This window comes from Schistocerca piceifrons, chromosome 4 (genome assembly GCF_021461385.2).
Source record: "Schistocerca piceifrons isolate TAMUIC-IGC-003096 chromosome 4, iqSchPice1.1, whole genome shotgun sequence".
NCBI classification, from domain to species: Eukaryota; Metazoa; Arthropoda; class Insecta; order Orthoptera; family Acrididae; genus Schistocerca; species Schistocerca piceifrons.
In genome coordinates this window covers 555,388,789-555,408,607 of record NC_060141.1, presented here as the reverse complement: position 1 = coordinate 555,408,607, position 19,819 = coordinate 555,388,789, and the positions used below count along the sequence as shown (strand labels likewise).

At 41.9% G+C, this 19,819-nt stretch overlaps 1 protein-coding gene across 1 annotated transcript in view; it reads right to left on the bottom strand.

Annotated features, from left to right (window-relative positions):
- LOC124796001 (Kv channel-interacting protein 1-like) overlaps positions 1 to 19,819 on the bottom strand; it is a 238,147-nt gene that overhangs the window by 192,102 nt on the left and 26,226 nt on the right. Inside the window, exon 2 of the mRNA XM_047260084.1 lies at positions 9,251 to 9,321. Within this exon, the coding sequence (XP_047116040.1) occupies positions 9,251 to 9,321 (71 nt within the window). The remainder of the gene's footprint in view (positions 1 to 9,250; positions 9,322 to 19,819) is intronic.

Here is a 19,819-nt window from a genome sequence, read left to right as displayed (position 1 = left end):
ATGCATGTATATATACAATAATTAAGTGTACAATACTGTACGTGTCATTATTAACCGTTATTTGAGCTTGCTATTCCGTGTCCTAAGCAATAACTCACATAGATCACTTCCATTGTGCTCCGTTGTAATACGCAACATGGTGCTTCCAAACTTATGGAGGGCAGTGTATACTGGCGAAAAAAAAATCGCAGCACCAAAAAGAAGTTGTGCGACATAAAGTTGGTAGATGCGTTTCTACATCAGAAAGATGCTGTCTAATCAGATTTCGCGCCAGCCCTATGAGACTGGGGCTAGTAGCGCTAGTATGAGGATGAAAATCAGGTTTGCTTCAAATACACGATGTAATGGTTCAAATGGCTCTGAGCACTATGGGACTTAACATCTGAGGTCATCAGTCCCCTAGAACTTAGAACGACTTAAACCTAACTAACCTAAGGACATCACACGCATCCATGCCTGAGGCAGAATTCGAACCTGCGACCGTAGCGGTCGCGCGGTTCCAGACTGTAACGCCTCGACCACCCCGGCCGGCGTGTAATAGGGCTACGAGAAGCTGGATGTTCATTCTGCGATACTGCAGAAAGACTTGGATGGAATGTAGTCACTGTACGTGATTTCTGGCAGCGGTGGTGACAATAATATATGGTCGCAAGAAGGCTAGCTCAGGACGGCCACGACGCATCGTGTTTGGGAGTATGGCTCTCGTGCATCGTACTGCATTTGCAGCAGCAATCTGAGTAGTCGATGGCACCACGGTGACACAACGAACTGTTTGAAATCTGTTACTTTAAGAACAGGCCCAAGCCTTACGTCTTGCAGCATGCATTCCACTGACCCCAAAGCACTACGATCTGCGATTTCAGCCGCGCGGGATTAGCCGAGCGGACTAGGGCTGGTGCTGGTCCCGGTGGAGGTTCGAGTACTCCCTCGGGCATGGGTGTGTGTGTTTGTCATTAGGATAATTTAGGTTAAGTAGTGTGTAAGCTTAGGGACTGATGACCTTAGTGGTTAAGATTTCACACAAATTATACATTACTCTGCGATTTCAGTGGTGCCAGGCAACAGCTCATTGGAGGGCACGATGGAGGTCTGATGAAAGTTTGTTTCTGCCTCAGTGACAGTGATGGCCATGTGTTGGTTAGGACGACTCCAGTTGAGAGCCCACAACCAACCTGTCTGCGAGCGTGGCACACTGGACCTACACTTTGAGTTATGGTCTGGGGTACAATTTCGTATGACAGCAGGAGCACTCTCGTGGTCATCCCACGCACCCTGACTGCAAAGTTATTCGTCAGTCTGGTGATTCGACCTGTTGTGCTGCCACTCATGAACAGCGTTCCCGTATGTTTTCCAACAGGATAACGCTCGCACACGTATCCCGTTGTAACCCAACCTGTTCTATAGTGTGTCGATATTCCTTGGCCTGCTCGATCGCCAGGTCTGTCTCCAGTCGAGCACATATGGGACATCGCAGAACGACAACTCCAGCGTCATCCACAAACAACATTAACCGTCCCTATATTGACGGACCAAGTCCAACAGACGTGGAACTCCCTCACACAAATTGACATCCAGCACCTGTATAACACAATGCCTAAACGTCTTCATGTTTGCATTCAACATTCTGGCGGTTACACCGGATTTTAATGTACCAGCATCTCACCTTTGCAATGGCTTATCTTGCAGTTACATTACCCTGTGATCTTCGAATGTTAATCACTTAAATATTTACCTAGGCAAAAGTATTCCGGAAATTTCATTACTCTGCATTTATTATTTTTTTGTGTTGTGATTTTTTTCACTCAGCGTATTTAAATATAATATTCTTAGAAACAATTCAGTGGCGGAGAGCACTTGGCTTACTTCGATAATGACCACGTCCGCTGTAAAGAAAAACCGAAAAGGCAATCAAATTATTCCAGAATACAATATGAGAAATAATCTGACGAAACTTTTAGCTTCAGAAGATATGTAGTTGTAAGTCATTACCATTCGGTAACTCATAGCTCGTTAGAAAGCTAAGAGGTTGGAATAAACACGAAGCTTTTTAATTCATCTCCTAACTGCTGAGTTGGTTTACATTCCAAGAACCAAATACAGAAATTACACGTCAAATCGAAATTCTTAAACACAATTAACTCTCACAAGCATTATACCAACATCTTCTGTGGATTTTTATAACACTGAAACAAGATACAGGTTGATTCAAAAGTAAGTGTACACACTTCGTATGCGCAATATATGCATCAAAATAAGAGTGAAACATCATACTCGTATAAAGCTATTTCTGAAGTTGCTTTATATCAGAGTTACGCAGTGGAGTATGGATCACAAGTAAAAAACAAACAAATCAAATTTAATTTTTTTCAGAAAGCAAAGACACGAAGGGAGCCGAAATTCAGTTCAACTACGTTGGTACGTTTTCCGCAGGACATGGCCAAAATGATGTCCATAGCGACGAAGACAGTTACGTCCTCGACTTGTTACCGCTCTCGGAACGTTGCATGCTGCGTTAATCTCGTTCTGCGCAATTTAGTGCTATGGGTTTGCTGCATTCACAGTTGAGACTCCATACTCGAGTTCTTCGAGATGGCCACAGAGGCCTCCTTCGGGGCGTGAGTCGTGCTTGGGTAGCTCAGTTGGTAGAGCACTTGCCCGCGAAAGGCAAAGGTACCGAGTTCGAGTCTCGCTCCGGCACACAGTTTTAATCCGCCAGGAAGTTTCATATCAGCGCACACCCCGCTGCAGAGTGAAAATCTCATTCTGGAAACATCCCCCAGGCTGTGGCTAAGCCATATCTCCGCAATATCCTTTCTTTCAGGAGTGCTAGTTCTGCAAGGTTCGCAGGAGAACTTCTGTTAAGTTTGGAAGGTAGGAGACGAGGTACTGGCAGAAGTAAAGCTGTGAGACCGGGCGTGACTCATGCTTGGGTAGCTCAGTTGGTAGAGCACTTGCCCGCGAAAGGCAAAGGTCCCGAGTTCGAGTCTCGGTCCGGCACACAGTTTTAATCTGCCAGGAAATTTCAGATCAGCGCACACTCCACTGCAGAGTGAAAATCTCATTCTGGGAATTTTGGTTAGTTAACATTTCGACTTTTAATGAATAAGAGTAAAAAAAGTAATAACTACCGAAATTCGAATCAGCGACAACAGCTTTTAGGCTTTTACGCTAAGCACTCAGCTACTGGCGACTAACGAGAAGAATACAGCAAGTGCCATACCCCGATTTCTCAGAAAGTTCACTCAGCGGAAGAGGAGTGAAAATGAGCGAACACTTGTATCGATACCTTCTGAGAAAAGGACGGTCAAAAATTTTTCTACGTAATTTAAACACCTTTTAGGGCAAGAAAATATAAGCCGAGATTGTGGTGCGATGGCTACGCGCTTCTAATTGTTGCGCCCTGTGTGCGCCCCTTCTCCGTGTAAAGTTAGACGAATATACACTCCTGGAAATTGAAATAAGAACACCGTGAATTCATTGTCCCAGGAAGGGGAAACTTTATTGACACATTCCTGGCGTCAGGTACATCACATGATCACACTGACAGAACCACAGGCACATAGACACAGGCAACAGAGCATGCACAATGTCGGCACTAGTACAGTGTATGTCCACCTTTCGCAGCAATGCAGGCTGCTATTCTCCCATGGAGACGATCGTAGAGATGCTGGATGTAGTCCTGTGGAACGGCTTGCCATGCCATTTCCACCTGGCGCCTCAGTTGGACCAGCGTTCGTGCTGGACGTGCAGACCGCGTGAGACGACGCTTCATCCAGTCCCAAACATGCTCAATGGGGGACAGATCCGGAGATCATGCTGGCCAGGATAGTTGACTTACACCTTCTAGAGCACGTTGGGTGGCACGGGATACATGCGGACGTGCATTGTCCTGTTGGAACAGCAAGTTCCCTTGCCGTCTAGGAATGGTAGAACGATGGGTTCGATGACGGTTTGGATGTACCGTGCACTATTCAGTGTCCCCTCGACGATCACCAGTGGTGTACGGCCAGTGTAGGAGATCGCTCACCATACCATGATGCCGGGTGTTGGCCCTGTGTGCCTCGGTTGTATGCAGTCCTGATTGTGGCGCTCACCTGCGCGGCGCCAAACACGCATACGACCATCATTGGCACCAAGGCAGAAGCGACTCTCATCGCTGAAGACGACACGTCTCCATTCGTCCCTCCATTCACGCCTGTCGCGACACCACTGGAGGCGGGCTGCACGATGTTGGGGCGTGAGCGGAAGACGGCCTAACGGTGTGCGGGACCGTAGCCCAGCTTCATGGAGACGGTTGCGAATGGTCCTCGCCGATACCCCAGGAGCAACAGTGTCCCTAATTTGCTGGGAAGTGGCGGTGCGGTCCCCTACGGCACTGCGTAGGATCCTACAGTCTTGGCGTGCATCCGTGCGTCGCTGCGGTCCGGTCCCAGGTCGACGGGCACGTGCACCTTCCGCCGACCACTGGCGACAACATCGATGTACTGTGGAGACCTCACGCCCCACGTGTTGGGCAATTCGGCGGTACGTCCACCCGGCCTCCCGCATGCCCACTATACGCCCTCGCTCAAAGTCCGTCAACTGCACATACGGTTCACGTCCACGCTGTCGCGGCATGCTACCAGTGTTAAAGACTGCGATGGAGCTCCGTATGCCACGGCAAACTGGCTGACACTAACGGCGGCGGTGCACAAATGCTGCGCAGCTAGCGCCATTCGACGGCCAGCACCGCGGTTCCTGGTGTGTCCGCTGTGCCGTGCGTGTGATCATTGCTTGTACAGCCCTCTCGCAGTGTCCGGAGCAAGTATGGTGGGTCTGACACACCGGTGTCAATGTGTTCTTTTTTCCATTTCCAGGAGTGTATCTTATCAAGTGATAATAATTGTAAAATTTATAATCTTTTTAAATTCTCATATTTTATAATTCAGATTATGCTTATCCATTGCGGATGTTTTAAAACCCGTGATTGTTAATTGAATACAAATACAGAAAACTGCAACCAATCACTTTTTTAATAGTATTTATTATTCCATGAACCGGTTTTCATCTTCATGTTCGTCTTCATATACGATATTGCAGGGCCTTTGTATTCTGATGACAATGCACTGCGGCGACCACAGCCGTTACGAAACACGTCAGATGAAAAGCATTTGTGAATAAGGACTGCCATCAGATGAAGAATGGAATGAAGACAATGAAAATTTGTGCCGGACCGGGCTCGAACATGGATGTACCGCTTGTCGCGAGCGGTCGCCGTACGATTCTGGCTATCCGTGCAAGACTCACGGCCACACCCAAACTTCCATATGTCGAGAACAGGTCGTAGACGCATGGTTGACGAAATATGGAAGTTTGGGTGTGGCCGCGACTCCTGCGCGGATAGCCAAATGGAAAGGCGACCGCTCGCGTTAAGCGGAAAATTCGGGTTCGAGGCCAGTCCGGCACAAATTTTCATTGTCTTCATTCCTTTTTAACGTGTCATCTTCACATGGTTTTCAGGAAGTTACATCACTATTTCTAGCAAACTGCTGGGTCGGGCTCTGTGACAAAGATGGAAGATGCTTTAATGTATCGCCCTGTGTGTTGTTTATCTGTCGATATGGATGCAAAAGCATTTGAAAAGGCGAAGCAGTTACTTCCATCTCAAAGAATACCAATGGAGCTGTGGAAAATATTTGCTGAGTGTTATGTCTGCAGTTTGGTGTCATGCAACAGTGAATTATGGACAGTTAAAAAAAAAAAAAAAGATATTTTGAAAGTGTTGAAGCAAAAGAATGTTCAAGGTGAAGCGGGCTGGTGGACTTAAGGATAAAGTAACTGAGAAAACAGAGGAAGTAAGAAGATAATTGGAAATGATCAGAAAGAGGAAATATATTGGTTGTGGTATATACTGCTGAGAAATTGTAAGTATCAAAAAATTACAGAAGGAAAAGCTGAAGGAATGGGAGGAAGAGATAAGAAGACAGCTGGAGTGGTGGGTGATATTTGAAGAGGACGAAAATGCAAAGAGATGAAGGAAGATACCCAGAACAGGTAACGAAGAGGATCGTTCAGTTTAAACCTATCGTAAGACATACGCACTAACGGAGAAGACTAGTTCCTATGCCTTGGAATGTGATATTTGTAGTGATTATTTATTATGATAACTCATGTACTTCGCTCTATATCTTTGGGGCTGACTAAAAATTTTCTGTTCTGAGACTGAGAATGAGATTAAGTTCAAACACAAAATTTCGCACGATCTTAGAGTCTTTTTCATACATGATGTGCATCTCTTGCGAAAAATTCATAATGTAGCAAACATGCGCTATGCTCCGAGTCTAGTTACGACGTTCGCAAAAATTTTTGGGTTCAACTACGCAACAGTCCGTTCTAAAACTGAGTTCGACTGCCTGTCTCATCATGATAATTTACGGAGTCTCGAGGCCGAACGCATAAAGTATGCCGTGCTCCAAGCACGAGAGTTGTTAGGCAACGAGTGGTAGTCTCCTTACTACTTGCACTGCATCAAATGAACAGTGTAAAATTTGGAAAATGTGCATTTGTGAAATCTAGGCAGTAATTGCACTAAGATTAATGCTTAACTTTACCTGTTTTCTACACCAGTCGTTTTGAGACCTTCCAGTCGGTTCTATATCTGCTGGTCGTCTTTCAATCACAGAATTAATAAATATATCATCTATCAAAATTACGCCGCACAGAGAAAACGTATGAGAATATCATAATAACGATCAGCGATTTTTTTTGTACAAAGCATTGATTGTAATTACTTTCTGAAAGTGACAGAGTGTTTTATTTGTCCCCTTTTGTTATTAATTCCTACTATGCGTTCTGAAAATAATATTCAGCCGTCAGTAGGTTTTACTTGTGGAAAAGGTTTTAATCGCATTTTAGTAATCTTTTTCATCTCAGTCGGCAAGTTTTTCATCCAGTTTTATCCCCTGACAGAAAATGCTGTTTTGCGAATTTTGTTTTTCCTCGATAAATGTAAGTACATATTGGCTCTTTTCCATGATTCTGCAAAGAACTATAAACTTATATTTTCCCTGGACGTACAACAGACTGCTAGATGAAACTTCCTGGCAGATTATAACTTTGTGCCGGACCGAGACTCGAACTCGGGACCTTGCCCGCGAAAGGAATAGGTCCCGAGTTCGAGTCTCGGTCCGACACACAGTTTTAATCTGCCAGGAAGTTTTATATTAGAGCACACTCCGCTGCAGAGTGAAAATCTCATTCTAGACTGCAAGATGTGTTCACTTGATGCATTTAAAATATCCAGTTTTTTAAACTGTTGTTTACTGTGAGACCAATTACTAGTTTTAGTCACTATTTTTGCAACTCTTTAACGCACTATGAAAATTGTCCCCATGTTTTGCGACTTTGATTACCAGAAAAGCATACCATAGCCAAGAACTGAGTGTATGAAGGAATAATATGTCACTACAAGGAACTGGCTGTTACACACTGGTGGTAGCTCCCTGAGAGCGTAACATGCTGATGGTATTCCATTAAGCAATATATTTTTGTGTTCATTCTAAGTCAGTTGACAGTAAGTTTTCATTCCTAAAAGAAGTGTTTGTTACAAAAGCTATTGGTTTATAATCTATAATTAATGTGAAATACATGTTTTCCATTTTTACGCTGGGTGGACATTTTGTTTGTTTTCTTTACGTTAAATGTTAATTAGAACTTCTGGTGTTTACTTGGTGATTATCATCAGCACAAAGAACTTTTTCTCCTCGTCTGGTACTGGCTTGTAAAGCCATTGAAGTACATTAGGAACAGAATTGGACCCAGTATAATAGACTGAGGGAACTTAAGTTTATGTTTTTTGCCTGACAATTGTTTTACTAAAACTTCATCGACAGTTAAAGGGTGAACTGTCCGTACCTTTTTGTACCCTATTTTCTAGGTAAGACTGAAACCACTCGTTTGTTGTTGTTCTTACACCTAGTACTTGTAATGTGTAGTATTTTGTGGTGAATAATATCAAAAGGCTTGAACAAGTTTAAAAATATGTCTACAACACAGCCATCTTGCTCAACAGCTTATAGTAACAATTTTATGAACTGTGTTAGGATGATATTCTTCTTATTCTAGCCTGCAAACCAAACAGTCCTTAAGAAAGTTGTATTTACTCAGGTAACTGATCAGTTTGTCTTTCATGGTTGATTCAGTTACTTTTTTGAGAAGATATATTTCGATATAGTTCCTACATTACCTTTGTTTAGTAAGGAAAAAAATCGTACACGCTTAAGGCACTTTGCAAAAATACTTTAACTGGAGGAAACATTTATTTGTTAAAGGAGTTAGTATGCTGTCTATGGATGAGTTAAGTCAGATTGGCACCTTATCCGCATCATTTAAGTTATTTTAATTTTTGTATTGTCTTCCCGATTTCAAGCCTGTTAAGGAAAGAATATCATTGTACTAGGTGCGTGATTCACTGTAGGTACTACACGTGTTCTAGAATGATTTTGTTGCCACTTCTCTGCAGTAAAAAATGTCATTTACAATATTTATCAGTTCCTGTGGATTGTCCATTCTTTTCCTTTCATCTTCAAGTTGTATGCTATTATCATTGTGTCTCCCTTTTTCGAGCTTCGTGTCTTATGCCATCCCATTTAGATATTGCCACTGAACGATTGTTTCCTACAGCAAACAGCTTCCTCCTGCATATATTTTTATACAATGTTAGTTACTTAGTAAACGTGAATCAGTGCAGTGACCTTGCAAGGAACTGAGATGTTTATGCCTTGGAGTTTTTATGCCTACAGTTTTTCCTCTACTTTCTCTAGCAGCTGCTGCTGGAGTGGCTACTCAAAAATTAATTTAAACAAGGCTCAGAATTTAGAACTTGATATCTACATTATTTTTCACAACCATTTCATCCCAAGTTTGATCTGCCGGTGCCCAAGAAAAAGAGAAGATCCTTCGGTAGTTCTGCAATTTTGCGAGTTTGCCAAGCCTGTACTACGGTACTACGGTAAACACAAAATACTTCACATAAAGAAGTAACAGTACGCAGTCTCTAAATTCCAGAGTATTGGAAACTCAGATAGTATGACATACTTGTTACGAGCTGTTTTTCAAACAGAAACCTGATAAACATCCCAGCAGATTTATAGTGATAAGATACTGAAACGAATTCTGAAAATGGCGGTCTAGCTACAATGCTAAAATCCATTGTGATGCAAGAGTAACTCGAATTTTTAGTTATAAAATGTACAGCATGCTGTGCACTTACCTCAAAACTAATTTTGCCCGTCTGATTATGTTTGATGGTGTTGAACACATAATGCGCATACTGACTCGCATCTGTAACAAAAAAATTTAATTAATTAGTTGATGGACTTGATAAAAGAGAAGAAAAGTCCCAAAGAGAATCCCCTAAATATGGTGGGGAAAGAGTGTGGGTTAGAAGATAAAACGAAATAATGAGAAAGAGATATGTTACGAAATGTGACTTCTGAACTACAATAATTAGCATCCATGTTCACCAATATATCTACTACGACTCTTGATGTCATATTTGTGAATTTATTTATCTTATTCAGATTGTACCTGAAGTACTGTGAATGACAGATTTGATAGTAAAATTGTCATTTTAATGTTCACTTTTGTGGCATGTAATATTATGTCTGACTCCATGGAATTAACTTTAAGGTTGTGTAAAAATGCAAAACGGGACATTTTTATTATGACATTGAAATAATATGAGAAATTTGATCAAATAAGATTTTACATGGACTATTTACAGGACTGGAGAATACACGACTGTTACCAAACCGTTACAATAATGGTTATGTTCTCAGTGTGTAAATTCTAATACTGGTTCTGAAACTAGAAAAGAAAAATCTATCTTCCAATAGTAGAAATTTAGCAGAAGAAGATTAAAACGTATTATGTAAATAATTCTGAAGAATAAAAATGGAACATGGAAGTAATAGTGTGGCAGCAAGTAACTAAAATAAAGTCAAAGAACTAAATTCATGCAAACCCTGGTGTAATGGAATTTAGTTTTTGGTGTGCTTTTAAATTACTGATATTTAACATCATTTTTTAAATAATACATCACATCAATCATTTGTTTGATTTTATGAGCTTAGAAAAGAATAAAAGACCCTAAATTAAAACCTTATCAACTAAATGTAGAATATAGTATGTCTACAGCAATACAAAATTTACTGATATACTTAAGTATAGTAAGAAAGAGAAACAGCACATATGGTACCGACTGAAATCCGTCATGGGTTTCATTTAATGTTGATTTACGAATCTGGTTTTGAGATGCAGAGCGTTCAGCAGTGCAGTAGTACTTGAAGAGTCGATGAAGCCTTTTAACAGACTGGTGGTAAGCTATCAGTTTGCTTTTCTGACCATCCAATATCACACTCAGCTTCGTCACTGAAGGATGACATTTTAAGTCGTTTTACTGTTTTGGAGTAGAAATGGAAATGATACTGCAAATCAATGGGTAATAAGTCTTGTAAGAGCAACTGAATTTTTTAAAAATTAAGGTAGTTTGAATTTCAGGCCTACTTTCGCAGCTCACTGTGGTGAAACAAATTGGTAATACAACGTAATCACACTTCATTGATTTTGTACTTAAGCACAATTCAATTAGTCTTTAGCTGAAGGGCAGATCAGCTGATGTTGATCGAAAAAGTTCTTTGTACGATACCTCAGTCGGCAAGAAAAATGTGCGTTTAAAACAGGGTTTTGGGTTCACACCATAGGCGAGGTCAGATTTAATCTGTCAAGAAGATTCATTCTGAACTTTCAAAATGGCTCTGAGCACTATGGGACTCAGCTTCTGCGGTCATCAGTCCCCTAGAACTTAGAACTACTTAAACCTAACTAACCTAAGGACATTACACACATCCATGCCCGAGGCAGGATTCGAACCTGCGACCGTAGCGGTCTCGCGGTTCCAGACTGTAGCGCCTAGAACCGCACGGCTACTCCGGCCGGCATTCTGAACTTTAATCGACATATCTTTTTTTTTAATACCTATTGATTATCCTAGGCCCAGCTAATAACGGAGTACTAATTAAAGATAATATTACTCCAGTGTGATCGATACTGAAGAGACATAAACAGCTGAGTTATGGAATATCGTCTTAGTTATGTGACTGGATTTGTGATTTCCTGTCAGAGACATCACAGTTCATTGTAACTGAGGGAAAGGCATCGAGTAAAACAGAAGTGATTTCTGCACAAGGTAGTGTTATAGGCCCTTTGCCCTTCCTTATCTACATACACGATTTGGTACACAATCTGAGCAGCCGTCTTAGATTGTTTGCAGATGACGGATTCGTGCATCGACTAATTAAAGTCATCAGAAGATCAAAACAAATTGCAAAACGATTTAGAAAAGATATCTGAATGGTGCGAAAATTGATAGCTGACCCTAAATAACGAAAAGTGTGAGGTCATCTACATGAGTGCTAAAAGCTATTCGTTAAAGTTCGGTTACACGTTAAATCAGTCTAATCTAAAGGCCGTACATTCAACTAAATACCTAGGTATTACAATTGGTTCAAGTGGCTCTGAGCACTATGGGACTTAACATCTGAGGTCATCAGTCCTCTAGAACTTGGAACTACTTAAACCTAACTAATCTAAGGACATCACACACATCCATGCCCGAGGCAGGATTCGAACCTGCGTCCGTAGCGGTCGCGCGGTTCCAGACTGAAGCGCCTAGAACCGCTCGGCCACTCCGGCCGGCTATTACAATTACGAACAACTTAAATTGGAAGGGACACACAGAAAATGTTGCGGGGAAGGCTGCCCAAAGTCTGCGTTTCATTGGCAGGACACTTACAAAATGTAACAGATCTACTAAGGAGACTGCCTACACTAAGCTTGTCCGTCCTCTTTTAGAATAATGCTGCCCGATGTGGGGTCGTTACCACGTAGTACTGACGAAGTACATCGAAAAAGTTCAAAGAAAGGCAGCACGTTTTGTATTATGTCGAAATATGGGAGAGAGTGCCATAGAAATGATACAGGATTTGGCCTGGACATCATTAAAAGAAAGGCATTTTTCGTTGCGACGGAATCTTCTCACGAAATTCCAATCACCAACTTTCTCGTCCGAGTGCGAAAATATTTTGTTGACACCGATGTATATAGGGAGAAACGATCACTACGATAAAATAAAGGAAATAAGAGCTCGTACGGAAAGATATTAGTGGTCGTTCTTTTCTTGCGCTATACGAGATTGGAATAATAGAGAAATTTCTGCCAGGCACTTAAGTGTGATTTTGCAGAGTATCGATGTAGATTTTTGTGACAACAGTATTGAGTTTCATATCGCATGATATTTAATATCCTCACCTTATAAGCCTACCGTCAATTCAGCAATAAGATCCAGTCGTATGACTGATCCGATCCTCGTCCCTGATCAGGCTATAATATTATTACCACCGACCTACTATCGATAGAAACCCATCCAGGCGATAGCAGCGGCCCGTGGGAAGGAATAACTGTTCGTGAGATACCCACACGGTGCATGTAGTATCAGTGAGAGTGCTGTCTGCGTTTAGAATGGAAAAGGGGTGCGATGTATCTGAGTTTGCCTGAGGACAGATTGTGATGCCCCGGAAACTGTTCGACTTGTCGGGTGTTCGAGGTATGCTGTCGTCAGTGTCTTCAACAAGTGGCGAAACCAAGGTGAACCCACGTCCAGAAGTCGTGGGGTTGCTAGGCCACCCCTCATTACGGATGTCGGACGTCGTAGGCTGGACAGGCTGATAAAAAAGGACAGAAGGCGAACTAGGACGGAACTAACATCAGACTTTAATGCTTTAATTCTGGGCAGAGTACAAGTGTGTCTGAACAGACAATGCACCGAACACTCCTATCGATGGGTCTCCGCAGCCGACGACCCATGCATGTGCCAATGTTAACGCCACGAAATCTGCAACTACAACTGAAATGGGCACTCGATCATCGGCGCAGTGGCAGAGCGTTGCATGGTCTGATGGTCTGATGAATCCAGATACCTTCTTCATCATGCCGATCTCTCGTCCCAGGGGAACAGCTCCTTCACAGGTGTACTTCGGGATGGAGACAAGCTGGTAGCGGCTCCATAATGCCCTGGGGAACGTTCTCATGGACATCCATGGGTCCAGTGGAGCTCGTGAAAGGGAGCATGACAGCCAAGGAGTACCGTAAACTGCTCGCAAACCATGTACTCCCCTTCATGACGATCATGTGTCCCGACGGCAGTGGCTTTTTTCAGTAAGCCAATGCACCATGTGACAAGACTAGGAGTGTGAAGGAGTGGTTCGAGGAACACAGTGGCGAGTTACAGATGACGTTCTGGCCCCCCAACTCGCCAGATCAGAACCCGATCGAACACATCTGGGATGTGATTGAACGTGGCGTCAGAGCTAATCGCCCCCCCTCCCCTTTCTCCGAATTTACGGGAACTAGGTGACTTGTGTGTGGAGACGTGGTGCAAAGTCCCTCCAGCGACCTACGAAGACTTCATTGTTTCCACGCCACGTCGCCGCTGTTATCTGTGCCAAAGGTGGACATACCGACTATTAGGTAGGTGGTCATAATGTTCTGGCTGCTCAGTGTAAATAAGGTAATGAGAGCAAAATATTCTGGTTGATTAAGCCATATCATTGTACTCTTCTACATCTTCTACAAACACGAAGTTTCGACACCTCTGGAGGGATCTTGAGGCGTTGATTGTTATCCTTAGACAGCTGAACAAGGATAAAATCAGAGCATAGTTGAAGATCCAAGCAGAATAATCGAAGCGTCATGTTAGTGGACGTAGAAGAACAAACGTATGTGACTCATTCACCCACAACGATTTAATATTACTCTTCTTACTGAAAGTCAGGTATATTTCAGAATAATGGTGAGTGCTGTGTGCAAATACGAAGCATTTATGATCCTCGAAAGAGTCTGCTAAGCAGTTTCATGTTTACAGTCCAAACTAAATTGTGAATACGCACGGAAGTCGATTTGCTTGTCGATTTTTCTTGTGTAAGCTGTAATCGTACTAGCGGTGTTAGTTGCATTAACTTATATACAAAGATAACAACACTAGACATAAAATACCCTGTAATGAAGAAAGGAGCAATATTAGTGCATAGCGTGCCTTCGACGACGATGTCTTTGGAGCACTATCTCAGGTGCGTAAAGGTTTTGCAAAGAAAAATGGTTCAAATGGCTCTGAGCACTATGGGACTTAACTTCCGAGGTCATCAGTCCCCTAGAACTTAGAACTACTTAAACCTAACTAACCTAAGGACATCACACACGTCCATGCCCGAGGCAGGATTCGAACCTGCGACCGTAGCAGTCGCGCGGTTCCAGACTGTAGCGCCTAGAACCGCTCGGCCACCCCGGCCGGCTTTGGAAAGAAACTGTACCAGTCCTTTCCAAAGGAGCCATTATGGAATTTGCCTTAAACGATTCATGGTTTAACAAAACATGATGAGAAATACGTAGACTAGAAATTCACATCATGTTGCAGTTGTTAGGAATGAAGCATATGATAGATTTACAAGAACAAAATATTAAATATTCAAACACTGAAAATTACAGGCAGGAATATCAACAATGTAAGAAAATATAGAATGCTACTTACCGTAAAAAAGACAAGTTACGTTGCAGAGAGACAGAATTGAAAGACACTTACAAGAAGCTTTTGGCCACAGTCTTCATCAGCAAAAGCGAAACACACACCATTCGCACATTCAAGCAAACAAACTTCAAGCAGCTGGCAGTCATGCGTGCATGGGGTGTGTTTGCTTGTGTGTATGAATGGTCTGTGTTTCTGTTTTGCTGATGAGGGCTGTAGCCGAAAGCTTTAATTGTGCCTGCTTGCAACGAAACGTGTGTTCTTTACGTAAGTAGCGATCTGTCTTTTCCTCCATAGTTAAGAATCCTTAGATATTGAGATTCAATATTTTTCTATGTTTCCTTCACATTAAGCGTAAAGTTTATGCCTTTTGCAGCCTTTTAACTACATGAAATACACAGGGAAAAATGGAAAAGATGAGAAGTACTTGATAATTTACGAAAATGAGAATAGATGGAGGACCTGTACATACATCATCAGTAATCCCTAGCAGCTACCCACATGCGATTCGCCTCCAAGTTTCATCCTGTTATTGCCATAAGCAAAAGTGTGTACAGGAGCGTAGCGCACGAAAATATTTACCACAGTATGTAAACGACAGTGCAGAGTCTTTCTTGTCATCAGCCTTTTTAATGGTTTGTTGTGGCCCGCCACGTATTCCTTTCCTCTGCCAACATCGGCACCTCAGAGTAGCATCTGCATCCAGCGTCCTCAGTTATTTGTTGGATGTATAGCAGTCTCTGACTTCACCTACAGTTAGCACCCTCTACTTCCGTGAAGTTAGGAAAATAGGAAATGAGGTATTGGCGGAAGAACAGCTGTAAGGGCGGGGGGTGGAGAGGGGGGGCGGGGAGGAGCTTAGTCGTGTTTGGATAGCTCAGTTATTAGAGTACTCGATCGAGAAAGGCGGAGGTCTCAGGAGCGAGAACCGGTCCCGCACATAGCTTCAATCTGCGACGAAATTTCGTCTTGTGCCATTTTATATTGTCGACATTTTACATTGTCGACATATCCTACGAACGTAACAGTACTGTAAATTAATATAAATGCTGCAAAATTGCTGAACTGGTCGCTGAATGAAATGCCTCTAGTTAAAAACCCAGTGGCTTTGAAACTTCCTGGGAGACTAAAACTGTGTGCTGGACCGAGACTCGAACTCCGGACCTTTGCCTTTCACGGGCAAGTCCTCTACCGCCTTTTTTTGCATTTTGTTCGTCATTGTTCATTGAATTAGGTCGTAGCAGACGTCAGATAACGTCTGTTGAAAATCGTTGTTGATTCCTTCACTCAGTTTTTTTTATTATAGTACAGATCAGCCAGCTCTCTGACCCAAAATGCTGAGCTACCGCGCCCGTTAAAATTGTACTATCGCCTGAGCTACCTAAGCAAGAATGACGACCCGTCCTCACAGCTTAACTTCCGCCAATATCTCTGCCAGGAAGTTTCATAACAGCGCACATTCCTCTGTAGAGTAAAAGCTTCATTCTGGAACCAATGGCTTTATTTGACAGGTTTCAGCTGATACCCATCATCAAACAGTCATGATCCTCTAGGTATTTAGGTGCATAAAGACATGTTGTAATAGCTGTCATGGCAAACGCACGTTTCTTTATTTTTCGTAAGTCTTGCTTCCGTAACAAGCGGAACCACAGAATTGCCTCCCTGGTGTCTTTACCTTTCCTAAATCGAAATTATTGTCATTCGACGTATCTAAAAAATCTGAATGTACATTAAGTACCTATACTTTCTTCATTGCATGCGCAGATATCATAAACTGACGTATAATTTTTGTGTTTCCAATTTCATTTCCTAGAATGTTGCTGGAAGGAAAAGCGGGAATGTCTACTGAAATGACGCGTTGGATGGAGGGTAAGATGACACCCATCAGCATCCTTTCGATTTAAGAAAAATATTAGCAGTTTCATTGCGCTGTAATTAAAATCTCAGATGACAAATAAATTTGTACATATCAGTAGATTATGAAGAACGTACAAAATGAAAGGAAGGAGGCAGAGCTGAGGAAAGCAAACAACGTTTACTGCTGTTGCTGAGGTTGTGAGAAATGAACAGGAGTAAATTATACAAAAAAAGACCAAAATGGAATTTTCGAATAAGTTCTCGAAAGATATGTGAACAAAGGTGGCAGAAGAGTGTTATCAGAGAAGGTAAACAAAATTTTCACCATACTTTTCAACAATGTTTATGTTGAGTACCAATGCTCCAGTTCTGTTCACCTGCTTTCGAACTGCAATGGTTGAGTACTACCTATAACGGATTAAAGAAGCATTTATTATTATTATTATTATTATTATTATTGTTATTGCTGCATTAATACTTTCTAACTCTCCATTTCTATTTTTTACTTCACTTGAATGGAAGTGAAACGTGAATGATTAGCACTACTGATAAGGAGTGGACAGAAGCGTTTGAAATGTGATGCTACAGAAGAACGCTGAAGATTAGATGGGTAGACTGAACAACAAATGTGGAGTAATGAATCGAATTTGGGAGAAATGAGTGCGGTGGCACAAAAAGAAGGAATCGCTTGATGCAATACTTCCTGACGCATCAAGGAATCGTCAGTTTGGGTATGGAAGAAAATATGCAGAGTAAAACTGACAGACTAAGACTAAGGATCGCACGTTCAAGCAGATGTAGGTTGCAGTAGTTATGTAGAGATGAGGAGACTGACACAGGATAGAATAAAACTGGTCTTTGGACTGCAGACTGAAGAGCACTTCAACAACAACATTTTCTGTGACTGCTTTCCTAAACCACCAAAGCGTGACATTGCTGAAAACTAATATTATTTATTGTTGAGGTAAATCTTGTTTTTCATTTTACGTAACGTTGCTCGTCAACGTACCATCACGCTGAGGTAAGACTGTTATCTAAAATGTTTTCTCCAAACTCCGGGGAATTATATTATAAAAACATACCTCAAACTAGACAGTTACAGAAACATGCTGGTAATGTTATAGCACACAGCGTGAATCATTAAGGTCAGGCAATACACCTAAAGTTCAAGTTCCTTATCTTACCGCTTAAGTTCAGTATCTCACGCGACTTTTCCCTAATTTCATTGTTGACGAAGTGACTGACAACCGAATCTTGTAAAAATTAATCTTTTGTGTGTTAAATTCTTTCGTATTTTGCTTGACCGCTACCGTAGAATATGCTCGTAGCAGAATACGATGCCTAAAGAAACATTGCCCCAAAACATGAAAGTAGCACCCATTCTCCCGCCTCTTGAGAAAGCGGTATGCCAATACTTCGTCTTAGGAACGAACCGTCTCCTCTGAAGTAGTTTGGAGCTGAGTTAGAAACTGAAAGCGAACTCTTGAGACGTCGCAAGTTCGAGACTTCGATTTATCTCGCTTGACAGACAGTAGACGTTTTCGAGCAGAAGTTGAGCTGGTTTGCTTAACTACGCAACGAACTCGATACGAACGGCAGAAGTACCGACCTCGACCGCAGTGGAACGCAGAGAGAAACTGAAGCGGACGTATCTTACTTTTAAACTAAAATACTGGCGCTGTTCGGACAAAAGATTGCAGAAAGAAAAACTATGCTGCGATGATGAGTACCATATTTTGGTTTATTCAGTGGGCCTGTTGTTCTGATTTAGTGTTGCTGTAAATAAAGAGCAATGACACTCAAAAAGTAGTTGTCAGTACACAGACCTAAGAATATTCACTGGCGTCCAACATTAAAACAACAAATGGTAATTCTGCACGGCTGCGTTTATTTTTCCACAAACAACATAAACAAGTGACTGAAAAGCAGAAGCAATGCAAAGAATACAGAACGTAAACAACTGCAACGTGCTTAAAGACAGACAAAAATATTCTAATGAGAAAAAGTACCACCACAGCTGTATCTCGAGAAAGTTCTTTTGTCTCATACGACTAGTTTCGGCGACACATTACCGCCATTCTCAGGATCCTCCACTGCCAAAAGAGTATTTGATTTCCTTGGCGCATTTACTGTGGAATCATTGTTACCTGTGCACTTGGGCTAGCTTTCCTCAGGAGTCTCTACTCGACACTCTCTCACAACCATTAATGAAAACAGTATCCACAAAATAAAAACGAGTTGTCGACAGACAGGAAACGATCAATAAGTACACGTAGAAACCGGTGGAAGGATGAATTTGAAACAAGCTACATATAACTGAAGCACTGAACAACCACACGTAACAGGCAAATGCGTTACACGTTAAGAAAGAAGAAAAAATGTAGACGAATTGGTTTTTACTTCTGAAGCTGGAATGAACATCTCTCAATCAAAATTCATACGTTTTCCCGTCAGAAGAAGTACAGGATTCTCTTGCTTGTCAAGTTTATCATGAGTGTCCAAACAACGGCACATACAATGTTATTACTAAGGTATAAAAAAGCACTAAACTTCTGTGCACTTTCGTGATATCGCAACGCGAGGACTGATCTATTAAATTTTGGGCGTGCAATTAGGGATGCTTCCCATTTTTGGATCTTGCGGATCGTCGCAAATATAATGGCATCCGACACACAATTAATTGAAAACCGACTTATACAGACTTACGTTTACAGGCAGATAACTGTCACCTACCTGCCCAGTCTATGGACGTTCTCAGAACTGTGGTTCACACAGCACAGAGCACTGCTGACGAGAGCGGTCTGCAGGATGAGCGTCTACACTTTAAGAGAGTTTCTGCAGCAAGTGAGTATTCTCCCCAATAGATATGTAAGGTGCTACGAAAAAAACTAAGGTGGACACAAGGAAAGAGGGAGAACACAAAAGAGAAGTAGTACTGGTAGTAGTAACTTTATTCATTCGTAAATCTCTTTTTAAAAGGATGTAGGATCTGTCAAAGTATTTAAAAGTTTAGACCAATTTAAAATAAGCTAATTCGTATACACATATATTTACAGACTTCTAGTTAGAGACAATCATTAGATTTTACTGCTGGTATAGAATACCTTTCTTTTACAAATAACTTATTAAATAATGTATGCCACACTGTTCACTCATATCTCATTGTCAGTCACTGCACGCGCTATACACACATTGTTCATTAACACTTCATTCTCTCTCTCTACACACACACACACACACACACACACACACACACACACACACTGGTGATCTATGGGCCATTTTCTGTAGCACAAAAAAAAAATTGGTTCAAATGGCTCTGAGCACTATGGGATTTGACATCTG